Below are 13,361 nucleotides of genomic sequence, written 5' to 3'. Positions count from 1 at the left end.
TTCACAGCGACCTCTTATCGAGTAGCCCCCTGAATGCCTGCTAATCAGGTATGCTTTACAGTCAATATTTTGACATTATGAGTCCTATGGGAGCTAATGCGTTCAACTTTCTCTTTTTTTTTTTTTTAAATGTTTCAACTTTTATAAATTTTAATGGAATAAATAATACTCCTTTTAGTTATTAAAGCTTAACAGAAAATTATCCATTAATAATCCTGCTTTACTGAACAAATTTTATTGAAATAACCATTTATATATATATATATATATATATATATATATATATATACACGAGTTTTTCTTAATGCAACTTGAAAATGATAGAATGGTCCCCCCCCCCCCAATAAATTTCAGCTGACGACGCCAATGATTCCGAAACTTTATTATATGTAAAGAGCAGTATGTATAGCCATTCAAGTACTTCATTAGTATCCTCTTTATTAAATTGCAAAATTCAAAAAGTAGTAAATAAAATTTACATTGGAAAAGTTAAAAATCAGATTACTAATTGTCAAAAATGCTGAAACTTACATTATGATGATGCCCAAAATCTGTTACCTACAGGACAACAATGTCCAAAATCTGTTACCTACAGACTGCTGATTTAATTTGCTAATTAACAATTTTTACAAATACCTGCTGTCTTTTCAAGTTCATATATTGTGTTCTAAGTATGCATACTATAGAATAAAAGCAAAATTGATGTCAAATTTGAAAATTTTTTGAAATTGCTCAAAGTTAACTTTTTTGTTCCCACCTTTTGAGAACTGCCCAGCGAATATTTTTGCTTTCATTTAAATAAATTTGTCGGATACATTTCGGCAGTCTTTTGTTAGGTATTCTTAATGAAATGGATTCTCAGATATTTCTACATAATATTTCAAAGTTGCATATCTTTTTTAACTTTAGAGAAAAAAAACCCACTCAAACACTTTTCGTATTTTCTTCATTTAATTCATTTAATTTCACCTCTCCTTTTTTTAAATTTCATCTCTGTAAAGATCCCCCCCCCCCCCTCTTTTTGAAACCAATAATAGTGTCGAGTCCCGACTTACGCGAGGGATGCGTTCCAAGACAACTCGTGTAAGTCCAAATTTCGCGTTGTGAAAAAGGGTATGTGTAAAAACTTTTATAAGCATACCCAATTATTTCAGATACTTGTAAACACCACCTCAAACAGTTTTAAAAAAAACTGAATTTTTATTTCTATTTTAAATTTAAAAAAAGAAACGTTTTATTCAATATAAAATACAGCTACGCTGAACAAAATCAATGATCAATGGGAAGAAAGACATAAAATAAACCAGTACGGTATATAGTAAAAAAAAAACAAATGCTCTATAGTTGTATTGTACAGTAGATCCTGTAATGATATTTGTAACTTAAAAAAGTGAGGATGACGATGATTTATGCTGTGCGATCTCAAATTTTTAAATACTTCCTGGTTTCTTTCGTTCACAATACAAGAGCAACTTCTATTTTCATAATTTTTGCATTTTGCTTAGGTACAACTTAGTGAACTTTGACGGATTTCCTTTTCTCGACTGTTAATTGTATGTATGGAAGATTCACTCATACCTAGTTGTTGTGCTACCTTTCACGCACTTTTTAGTTGAGTTTCAGACTTTCTAGAAGCTTTAGCTTTTTTTTTAATTGTCAGAAACTTTCTCTTTTTCTTCTATATTCAAACTTTAGATGAAACGGCGCTCTTAGATGTCATTATATTTCATCAACTTTTGCATTTAGAATGAAAAAAAATGAATTGAAGATGAGGAGTCGTTAATTGTGTAAGCGATGTTCAGACTAGTACAGTGTGGGAACATCCACTCTCAGTGATGCTAAAGGGATGAAGGTCTATTCAAGGAAAAAAAGTGTTTAGCAACCAATTAGAAAGCTGATACTTACACATCACTATTCCCTTCCAAAAAGTTTCGGGTTGAGGGCGAGGAATTCGCGTCGGGTCTAAAATTCTTTGCTGGTAAAAAATCGCGTTATAGCCATTTTGCATAAGTCGGATCGCATTGTAGTGGGAGTCGACTGTATAGAATTTGCAACCTTTCCTTAAAAAATGGGGGAATGAGGTTCCGCCGGTGATTTTCCTGTGCCCCTCATCGGCTCAAAGCTATAGATAGATACTTCATTTACATAACTACAACTTTGAAGCTGTGTTTATTGGACAATAGCTACAAATCATTAGAAATCATTTCAACGATTACATCAATTTTTAGTATTAGGTGAGTTGTGGAATAAACCGAACACCAATCTCACAGAGATTCTTAACTAAAAACCTCTCTTGGTTATCCTTTTCTGCAGGGCTTGCGGTACGTAATTATGCCACTGTTTCAGTACTATTGCTGAGTAATTTCAGAAAATTAACTTAATTTTTTTAAATGGGTTTTATCAAGATTTAAGAAAAAAATTGAACTTCTTTCTTAAAGTAAGTTTGCTTAGTTCACCATTATTTTAAGTTTTGAAATTTTTGTCACAAAAAAATGAACATTTTTTTTTTTTTTTTGACCAAGAATGTAGGGTACGTTGGTCCATCTCTTTGCGGGGCACGTTGGACCGAACTAACCTCAAGTAGTTTAAAAACTTTTCTTTTCTCTTAAAGCTCAATAATTATAACAATAATATTCTAAGTATTTTGCAGTAAATTACCACCCTAGGCCAGGACTATGCTAAGGCAGAAATACATAAAATACATCGCAAACTCAGTTATTCCATCCGAGGACTGCAGTTTTGTGCTTTTTAGCACTTATCAGCCCGGAATAAGATATAACTGAGCTGGAGGCAGAAAACCTCTTAAAGGAGCCAAGAAAGTCAAACAAATTGGAAATTAATGTAGAATTAGCGCACTAGACAAGTGACTGCAGCAATGGTGTGGTAAAATTATACTAAATTAACTTCACTAAAAGATTTATTTCATAGGTATTTACACCTTTTTTACTATTTATATTTTATTTTCAAATATTTTTTTAATTTTTGCAGACAATTGTTCTCTAAATCTCTATGAAATATGCTATATAATAAAGTTCCTGTACAAAACATAATTTTTTTGCCAAACAAACAATTACACAGAAACAAAATAAAACACATAATAATTGAAAGAAGACATATAACTTTTTTCCCCTTACGATTATCAAATTTCATTTTCTATTATTTCATTTTAGAACACAAAGAAAAATTTGAAGACGGTAATTTTATTGTACAACTTTTTCTTCGAGACATACACTAAGTTTCCAAAAAAAAAGTCGCGGTTGAATTTTAAATGTTCCAATTTTGGATGAAGGTGATTCGATGAGTATTACAGATATTTGCATAAATCTTTGCTTGATGCCAGCTTAAAATGCGGGCATTGCACTAGAAGACTGTTCAGTTCGAAGTAAGAATGACTGGAATCAGAAGTTGTGTTCGAGGTAGTGATGTAACAGAGTTCAAAAAGGGACAAATTGTTGGCCTGTACCAAAGTGGGACAAAATGCAAAGACATAGTTGAAATTAGTGGTATGAGATTGCGAAATGTTCAACGTATTATTGAAAGGTGGAAAGATGGCGGAGAAGCTACCTGTTCGCCGACATCTTTGTGGACGTTAATCCATTCTGGACGAACGTGACCGGCGTTCTCTGAAGCGATTAGTGAAGAAAAATCGCAAGAAATCGACCCATTCAACTCACAGCACTCTTCAACGAGGGAAGTAAAACAATTTCCAAGTGCACAATGCGACGAAAATTTCAAAAATCGGGACTAAGAAGCTGTGTTGCAATAAGGAAGCCTCTTGTGAGTGCCATTAATCAAAGAAAGAGACTGCAATTTGCAAAAGGTAATGAAAACTGCACTGCTAATGATTAAAGGAAAGGTCATGTGGTCTGATGAATCAAGATTTACACTCTTTCAAAATGATGGACGCGTCAGGGTTCGAAGAGAACCACACAAAGCAATGGACCCTACACGTCTCGTTCCCACTGTGCAATCTTTCGGAAGCAGTGTAATGATCTGGGGATGTTTCTGTTCATCTGGACTAGGCTCGGCTGCATTGTGCACCAACCCAAATGAAGTCAGCACAGTACCTTAACATCTTGGATGATCATGTTGTTGCCATCTATGGACTTTTATTTTCCTGACGGTAGTGGTATATTCCAAGATGATAACACCAGAGTACACCGGGCTACAATTGTTAAATCTTGGTTTGATGAGCACAAATGCATCATTTCAACACATGATTTGGCTACCACAAAGTCCAGAACTCAATCCAATTGAGAATTTGTGGGACGTACTCGAAAAGGATTTAAGATCACACACCACACTTCCTTCATCTATCGGACATTTAGGAGATCTCTTGATGGAATTGTAGGCAAAAAAAAAATGGATACTCTACAAAAGCTCACTGAAGGCAATGCCACGGCATATGAAAGCTGTAATACGCACAAAAGATGGTCCAACCAAATATTAAGGCATGAGATTTTTTTTTTGGACACATAGTGTATGTTATTAGAATAACAGGATTATTATCTTTTTGAAATTGTTTTATGCAATGCAATAAAGAAAAAAAAAGCTTTTTTCCCCTTAGAAAATATTGATGTACACTGTGCATAAAAGTAACATATGACTTATCCTTCCAAAATCCAGCATTTATTCTGGAAGAAGCACTTTTATATTCCTAGATATCACTTAACACAACTTTTGTTAACTTTAATCTGCATTAATTTTTTCATGAATATCCAATAATTAATTTTTTCTTTCAATTCAAAAAAAAAAAAGTGCACTAATGGTGAATGCTTAGTGCTGTTTTTAATTAAAGATGATTTATCAATTCAAATCAATTTAATAAATGTTTGATCTTCAACATTTATGTTTTTCATTCTATGTATAGAAGAAAATAAGTTAGAATTACAGGATTCAATAATATTTATAACTAAAATTTTAACAAGAGTTGTTTTCGTAATGCAGTCCAATGTTCCTTGCAAGGGGGGACTATCCATACCCCCCGCGCATAGGGCAAATTGTTCCACTTTTCAAGATTCTGTTAAAAAATAAATTTTAAAAAAGCTAATCAATTTGACATTTTCAAAAAAATCCGAGATGATGAGAAAGGTTTAATGAAACTTACTGAAGAAAATTGAATTGCTTGTTACATTCTTAGATGATATTTAACAAAATCAAAAATAGAAAAGCGGATCAACTTGCCCCTGTCTCCTCCTATTATTATTTTAGAGTCTGAGTCGGACATTTTCCTTTTCCTTCCTACTCCGTGGTTCTGCTTATCAAGAATAACATTAACTATGATTAAATAACGTACTGAGTAATTTAGCATATAAATGCATAAGTTGAGACAATTATTATTTTCTAGTTTCTACATACAGCTTGATATGCATTTTTTTTTTTTTCAAAAAAAAAAAAAATGCTCAAAACTTTATATAATAGTTTCTGTTTCCATTTAAATTTGGGGAGATAGAGCATGTTGGTCCGCTTTTCGACTTTTATTTTTTTATCTCATCAAAAAATTAAATGAGCAGTTTGATTTTCTACCGTGTGAGTTTCATTAAATATTTTTCATCATTCCAGACTTTTTTTGAAAATGTTCAATTCATTAACTTATTTTATATTAATTTCTTAACAGAACTCTGTGAAACACACTATCCTGAGTGCGGGGTACCTATGTTGGTCAGAAAATGGAAAATAAACTTCTATCTTATAACAATTTTAATGATAAATATTATCAAATATATCTAACTTATGTTCTTTTGTGCTAAGCATGAAAAAAAACAAAATCTAGCATATTAAAATATTGACCAACACTTTTACTTCTGCACCATTTATTTCAGAACCATCAACATTTTCTCAAGAATCAGCACAACTTGAGTCTTTAAACAGTTTCACGATTGTGTGCTTTTCCAATTCTTCTAAAAAATTTCGTTTTTCATGGGTTTACTAATAGAGGACCCAGCATTCTTGGTCTGAAGAAATGCTTTTGAATAACTTTTAACTATTAATGAAGAAATGCTTTTGAATGAAGAATAACTTTTTTCTTTATGTCAAAAAATAATGAAACTGCTAATAATTATGAAGTATAAAAGAACTTTTCTTAGAAAAGGAGTTCAATTTATTACTCCATTTGTCAATAAAAACCATTTAAAAAAATTAAGTTGCAAACTGATGAAAATGACTCTGCATTAAAAAATAGCAATAAAATTTAGCAAATAAAATTTGTTGCTAAAATAAAATTTGTTTAATATAGCAAGCTAAACACATGCATTAAATATTTTTAATTGAAAAAACACTTACCGAAATATTCAGTTTCAGGAGGATTATTTTCCATTTCATCTTCAATTTCTCTCATAAGAGCTTCAATTTTCTTTTCTGCTTCTGTTGGTCCCTTCGAGCGAGGTGGTGTAATATTGTACGGAAGGAATGTTTTAGAATTCAAAGTATTTGGCTTGAAAATCTGTTTTTGAAACACTGCTTGATGAACCAGATGCAGTACTTTTATTAGGAGTGACACTTCCAGAACCTTGATAGGCATCAGTAGAACAATCATCATCTGATTCATCGGAATCCTTTAAATCTGGGCCCGAAAAAGAAACTTTCTTTTTTTCTTTGCTTACAGTTAAACATGTAAGCTTTTTTGATACTTCTTCAACATTTTTGGAATAACTTGGCTCTTGATCACATTGTTCTTTTGGCACAGCATTCCCATAACTATGCACAGGAGTACTGTCTGAGACATGGAATCCAACAAAATGAGTGCCGGTGGAAGAATTGGCAACTGTGGAATGGGTGTAAGAAGCTGGATCATTTGGAATGTCAGACATTTTTAATGAACTACTAGGAATATTCTTATTAAAGAGGGTAGCTGGTTTACTACTATTTTTCACTTCATGAAGGTTAGCATAAAATAGGGCTGTTAACAACTGTGCAAGAAGCAGGCATTAAGAGAGTGTTGTAATCAATATGATGAGCAGTTTGCTTGGCAAAACTGGCAGAGGGCAAGTTCTGATTGGCGATTGATGGCTTATTGGAGTTTTCAGGAGACTGAACTTCTTTGATGTTTTGATATACTGGATCTCTTCTAATCTCAGATCGGACATCTTCTGGATCTTTAAAACAAATTCAACCCACTTTGATGAGTCTTTGGGGGAATAGGGACGGGTGCCTCACTGCTAACATGATAATCACTTACTGTCTGTTCACATTTGGCATAAAAAATTTGTTGACCTGCTCCAAGGCAATCTTTAGAAGTAATTTTTTTTATACCTGGAACACCACATGAGTTAGCAGCTTGCGTAGCATCCCATGGGAAAGATATATTTCCATGAGCATATTTATTGGAATCCCCACAGCAGTAAGCGAAACTGTTTTCCTTGCTTAGACAGTCCACTGGATTTGGGAATGATTCGACCATATGTAGATCCTAATTGTGAATCATCACTTGATGCAGACGAGAACATATCATGTGCACTGTGCTTTGGAGGAATATTAGAATAAATATTTTTTGCTTCTTGTCGTCTGTCTGAATTCTGGGCCATTGTTATGAGGAGGAATCCGAATTTGATGCAACACTTATATCACAAGTAAGAAGAAATCGGTAAGTAATTATCACATTCCACGTTCAGCACTTAGGAGAAAAAAGTTATACATCACAAAACTCTTTATTCTAATCTTTTCTACTACAGGAGCCACCCCATGTTACTTCGCTTTCCTTTGCTCACTCGAGCATGACAAACGGCTTTGGTAATTTGAATCCCATCATTCCGACTCGAGTTGAATAATTCCAAAACCCAACCAACAAACAAAACAATCCAGTACGCCCAGTGAATAAAAGAACAGGTTTTTAATGTTTTTGCTGCCATCTATTGATCAAAACGTTAACAAATCTAAATTTTCGTCCACCTTGCTTTTAAAAAATTCTGTAATGTAGATAATTCTCTAAAAACTTAAAAGATGGATATTTTAAAATATTCATGAACCTCAAAAATTATTTTCAGTTCCACAAGAAAGGAATAAACTACAAAGTAAAAATAATAATACCGATAAGTAATAGTAATAATAATAGTTTTTGCATAGGATTTATTTTGCATAGAGTTCAATTATTAGAATATTTTTCTAAATTGCACAAAAACTCAAGAGTTTTTATTTTTTATTTTATTTATTTCTTTATTTTGCAAAGTTCAATGCAAGTGAAAAACTGCATACATTAACTTACCGTTTTTTTTTTTTTTTTTTTTTGACAAAAGTTTGTGGGTGTTGAATACTTTCCGTTTTTATTTCATAAATGAGAAATATTTTCGCTTTTATTCTTCACAAATTATGTCTTTAGCACATGATGTCGGGTCGATGTCTGCTTATTTAACACAACAAACGCGTATTCGCCCAATTTCTTTTTCAACTTTTCTAGACAAATTTAGGTATAGGTATAGAGAAAGATATGAAAAAAGAGTACACTATTCGTAAAAATATTACATTTCATCGTAAAATAACCTTTGGAAATACTGATTGAATTTCAATGTATTTCGACCGAGCAGCAACCTTTGACAAAATTAGCAATTCTTAATATTACCAATAGCGTTTGTTCTAATGCTGTCCTGACTGTTTCTTGTTCGCTCCCTTGACAACCCAGTCGTATGCAATAATTTTAACGAATTAAATTCTTTTCCAATTGTATTCTAATGATAAATTTAAAGGCTGTATCTATTGCGCCGGTAACCGGCTGAATAGCTCCCCAGCTATTGCGCCGGCATAGCCTCAGGCGTTCATGCTCCCGGCATTTATTGCTGGCGTAATAGCAGCAGGGGCTATTGAGCCAGCAATTTTTAAGGCGTAATAGCCACTGGGCTATTGAGCCAGCAATTTTTAATGCGTAATAGCTAGCAAGCTATTGAGCCTTGATTTCGGATTATTATATCCCAGGGGTATCCCCTAACAAACACAAAAAAAAAAAAAATGCGGATCATGCGCGCAGACTGCGCCATTGAAATTTTTAGGGGAGGAGATTGAGGGGTATTTTTCTCACTTTAAGGGGGCTCTTGCATTTCGGGGAAGGGGGGAATTTAGGGGGATACGCCCTTGTCCTTGTGGCTGGTTTTGGGGTAAAGTCAGGGGTGCCCATTTAAGCGGGGGGGGGGGGGGGGGGAGCATGGCACAGACTGCGCCATTGAAACTTTTAGGGGGGTTGAAGAGTATTTTTCTCACTTTAAGGGTGCTCTTAATGCATTTCGGGGGGAAGTCTTCGCGAAATTAAAGAGGATGCGCCCTTGCTCTTGGGGCTGATTTGGGGTAAAGCCAGGGTGCTCACCTACGCGGGGAGGGGGGTATGGCGCAGAATGCGCCATTGAAATTTTTAGGGGGTTTTGAGGGGTATTTTTCTTATTTTAAGGGGCTCTTGCATTTCAAGGGATCGGTCTTTGCGAAATTTAAGGGGACGCCCTCTTGTCCTCGGGGCTGATTTTGGCGTAAAGTCAGGGGTGCCCACGGAAACAGGTGGGGAGGCATGGTGCAGACTACGACATTGAAATTTTTATGTGGGGTTTGAGGGGTATTTTTTTACTTTAAGGGGGCTCTTGCATTTTGGGGGGTTAGGGGGATGCGCCCTTGTTCTTGGGACTGATTTTGGGGTAAAGTAAGGGGTGCCCATCTAAGCGGGGAGCATGTCACCGAATGCGCCATTGAAATTTTTAGGGGGTTTGAAGAGTATCTTTCTCTTTTTAAGGAGGCTCTTGTATTTCAAGGGGTCGGTCTTTGCGAAATTTAAGGGGACGCCCTCTTGTCCTCGGGGCTGATTTTGGCGTAAAGTCAGGGGTGCCCACGGAAACAGGTGGGGAGGCATGGTGCAGACTGCGACATTGAAATTTTTATGGGGGGTTTGAGTGGTATTTTTTTACTTTAAGGGGCTCTTGCATTTTGGGGGGGGTTAGGGAGATGCGCCCTTGTTCTTGGGGCTGATTTTGGGGTAAAGTCAGGATGCTCACCTACGCGGAGGGTGGGTATGGCGCAGACTGCGCCATTGAAATTTTTAGGGGGGTTTGAAGGGTATTTTTCTTACTTTAAGGGGGATATTGCATTTCAGGGGGTCTTCGCGAAATTTAGGGGGATGCGCCCTTGTCCTTAGGGCTGATTTTGGAGTAAAGTCAGGGGTACCCATCTAAGCGGGGCATGTCACCGAATGCGCCATTGAAATTTTTAGGGGGTTTGAAGAGTATCTTTCTCTTTTTAAGGAGGCTCTTGTATTTCAAGGGGTCGGTCTTTGCGAAATTTAAGGGGACGCCCTCTTGTCCTCGGGGCTGATTTTGGCGTGAAGTCAGGGGTGCCCACCGAAGCGGGGGGGGGGGGGCATGGTGCAGACTGCGACATTGAAATTTTCATGGGGGGGTTGAGGGGTATTTTTTGATTTTAAGAAGACTCTTGCATTTCGGGGGGGGTAGGGGGATGCGCCCTTATCCTTGGGGCTGATTTTGGGGTAAAGTCAGGGTTCTCACCTACGCGGAGGGTGGGTATGGCGCAGACTGCGCCATTGAAATTTTTAGGGGTGTTGAGGGATATTTTTCTCATTTTAAGGGGGCTCTTGCATTTCAAGGGGTCGGTCTTTGCGAAATTTAAGGGAATGCCCGCCTAAGTGGAGGGCGGGGGCATGGTGCAAACTGCGACATTGAAATTTTTACTGGGGGTTTGAGGGGTTTTTTTTTACTTTAAGGGGTCTCTTGCATTTCGGAAGATGGGTAAGGGGGATGTGCCCTTGTCCTTGTGGCTAGTTTTGGGGTAAAGTCAGGGGTGCCCACCTAAGCGGGGGGTGCATCGCGCTGACTGTGCCATTGAAATTTTTAGGGGGGTTTGAGGGTTATTTTTCTCATTTTAAGGGGACTGTTGCATTTCGAGGGGGATCTTCGCGAAATTTAAGGAGATGCTCCATTGTTCTTGGGGCTGATTTTGGGTAAAGTCAGGGGTACCCACCTAAGCAGGGGGGGGGGGGGCTTGGCGCAGACTGTGACATTGAAATTTTTATGGGCAGTTTGAGGGATATTTTTCTCACTTTAAGGGGTTCTTGCATTTCGGGGGGGGGGGGGGGGGAATTTAGGGCGATGCGCCCTTGTCCTTGGGGCTGGTTTTGGGGTAAAGTCAGATGTGCCCACCTAAGCGGCGGGGGGCATAGTGCCGACTGCGCCACTGAAATTTTTAGGGGGGGTTGAAGGATATTTTTCTTACTTTAAGGGGGAATCTTGCATTTCGAAGAGGGGGGTCTTTGCGAAATTTAGGGGGATGCGCCCTTGTCCATAGGGGTGTGGGCACCCCCTAATATCTCTACTATTGTGAAAAAATTAAAATTGGTTTCGTTTATTGCAAAGGAGCTTTTTACGAGAATTCAACATCTGTTTTCAATTCAATTTGAATTTTCTCTTGTGAGATGGAATTAAGGCAGTCACATTGGGGGAAGGGGGGGGGGTCATGGCGCTGACTGCGCAATTGAAAGTTTTAGGGGGGATGTTTTAAATTTTATTTTTTACTTTCGGGTTCTCTTGCTTTGGGGGGGGGGGGGAGTTTCACAATTTTTAGGGGGATGCCCTCTTTTTTAGGGTGGGTGGGCACCACTGGTAAAATAGATGGAGTCGTTACTCGAAAGTTTTAAATTTACAAATGTCTGGAGTATGGAGTCGTTTTTACCTCCAATTCCACAACTTTCCCATCTTGTGGAGTCGGAGTCGAACTGATTTTGGGGTAAAGGATTTGAAGTTGATACTCTAAAGTTTAAAATTTACAAAAACCGGATTCAGAGTCTATAATTTTCCCTTTAAGGCCACAACTATCTCACTGCTAGTGTAGGGTGGATTTTGAGTTAAAAGAGTCGGAGTCAGTTTACTCGAAGGCCTTAAGATTACAAAGGTCGGAATCGGAGTAAGCCATTTTCGCTTCAAGTCCGCAACTTTGTCATTGCATGTGTGGAGTCGGAGTCGGTGCGCGAATATTTTAAATTTACTGAAGTTGGATCCGGAGTCTATCATTTTCCTTCCTAGTCCTCATCAACTCTCCCACTGCTAGCGGAGTCGGAGTCGGACTGATTTTGGTGATGCAAAAGAGTCGGAGTCAGTACTCTAAGGTTCTATGATTTACAGTTTCAAAAGTCGAAATCGGAGTCAGTCACTTTCCCTCTAAATCCGGCGCAACCCGGTCCTTGCTTGTGGAGCCCCTGACTGATTTTGGGGCAAAGGAGTCGGAATTGAACAGTGTCGGATCCAGACGACCCTTTTAGGAGTGGCGAATGACTAATGCATGGGGGAGGGGGAGACTAGTGAAAATAAAATTTTAAAAAGTTTAATATCCTTGCGTATAAGTAAGAGTGTTTGTGGGCTCTCCACTGAATAGTTATGTTCAGAACGCATTTTTAGACGTTTTTTTGTGTTTAAAGGACCCTCTCCTAAAAAGTTTGGAAATTTTAGTGTATATTTTCAAAAATACAATTGTTTGCTATCTTTAGTGACTTGAAGGAAAAGGATCAGATTCAGAAATTCTCTCTTGTTGCGTTTTGATATTAGAGCTGCAGAAACGCAATTTCAGAAATCTATAATGATGCAAAGCAAGAGGTTTTGGGGGCTTTCACCCGGAAAAAAAAATCGGATTTGAAGTCTCCTAAAAGCGCAGTTGAGGACATCTTTGATGACGTAGCACAAGACATGTAGCTCAGAACTTTTTTTCCAGGAATGTTACGATGTAGGAACATCGACCTTTGAATGATGTTGAAAGATGAGAAAAGAAGTACTTGGGTGCTCTTCACCTTAAATTTTTCGAAGGTGAAGTCCTGAAAACGCAATTGTAGGCCATTTTTATGACATTGGAAAAAGCAAAGGGGTTCGGAACTTTCCGCCGGAAATTGTTCGAAATTGGAGTCCTAAAACTGCTATGGTTTACCACCTTTGATAGCATTAAGGGAAGGGATGGCATCGGGAGCTGTCCCTCAAGTTCTAATTTGTAACTGTCTAATGTGTTAAATAAAGTTTCCCGAGGGACTCCCATCTGGTATGTCACGTCAGTGACAGGAACAGGGGACCGTCGGGGGTAATGTCTCTCAAGTTTTCGATAATAAAGCTTCAAACGTGCAGTGTTAGGGGATCTTCATTGGTGTTCGCCGGAATTTTTTTCGGAATTGAAGTCTCTAATAAATCGTAATTTAAGACCATCTTTAAAGACATTGGCCAAAGGCATGAAGTTTAAAACTTTCCCCCGGAAATATTTAATATTTAAGTTTCAAAAGTAGCTTAAGATTTTTTTGTGATGTCAGGAAGTGGTAAGGTTTTAGTCTTCCCAGTTTTTGTAGACTAGGGTCTTCTTCGAAATTGAGGCTGTAAAAATTCCAAAATTTTGATAATATTTTAGAGGAA

The 13,361-nt window shown here is 37.2% G+C and overlaps 1 protein-coding gene across 1 annotated transcript in view; it reads right to left on the bottom strand.

The window, feature by feature from the left end:
• LOC129218208 (LIM domain-containing protein jub-like) overlaps positions 1-8,142 on the bottom strand; it is a 167,186-nt gene extending 159,044 nt beyond the window's left edge. The window contains exon 1 of the mRNA XM_054852424.1: positions 6,283-8,142. Coding sequence (XP_054708399.1) covers positions 6,283-6,547 — 265 coding nt within the window. The 5' untranslated portion in view covers positions 6,548-8,142. The remainder of the gene's footprint in view (positions 1-6,282) is intronic.
• Between the last annotated feature and the right edge of the window lie 5,219 nt (positions 8,143-13,361).

The sequence above is a fragment of the Uloborus diversus genome, chromosome 3 (genome assembly GCF_026930045.1).
Source record: "Uloborus diversus isolate 005 chromosome 3, Udiv.v.3.1, whole genome shotgun sequence".
NCBI classification, from domain to species: domain Eukaryota; kingdom Metazoa; phylum Arthropoda; class Arachnida; order Araneae; family Uloboridae; genus Uloborus; species Uloborus diversus.
The sequence above is the reverse complement of the archived record's forward strand: the minus strand, read 5'-3'. Positions and strand labels throughout refer to the sequence as shown.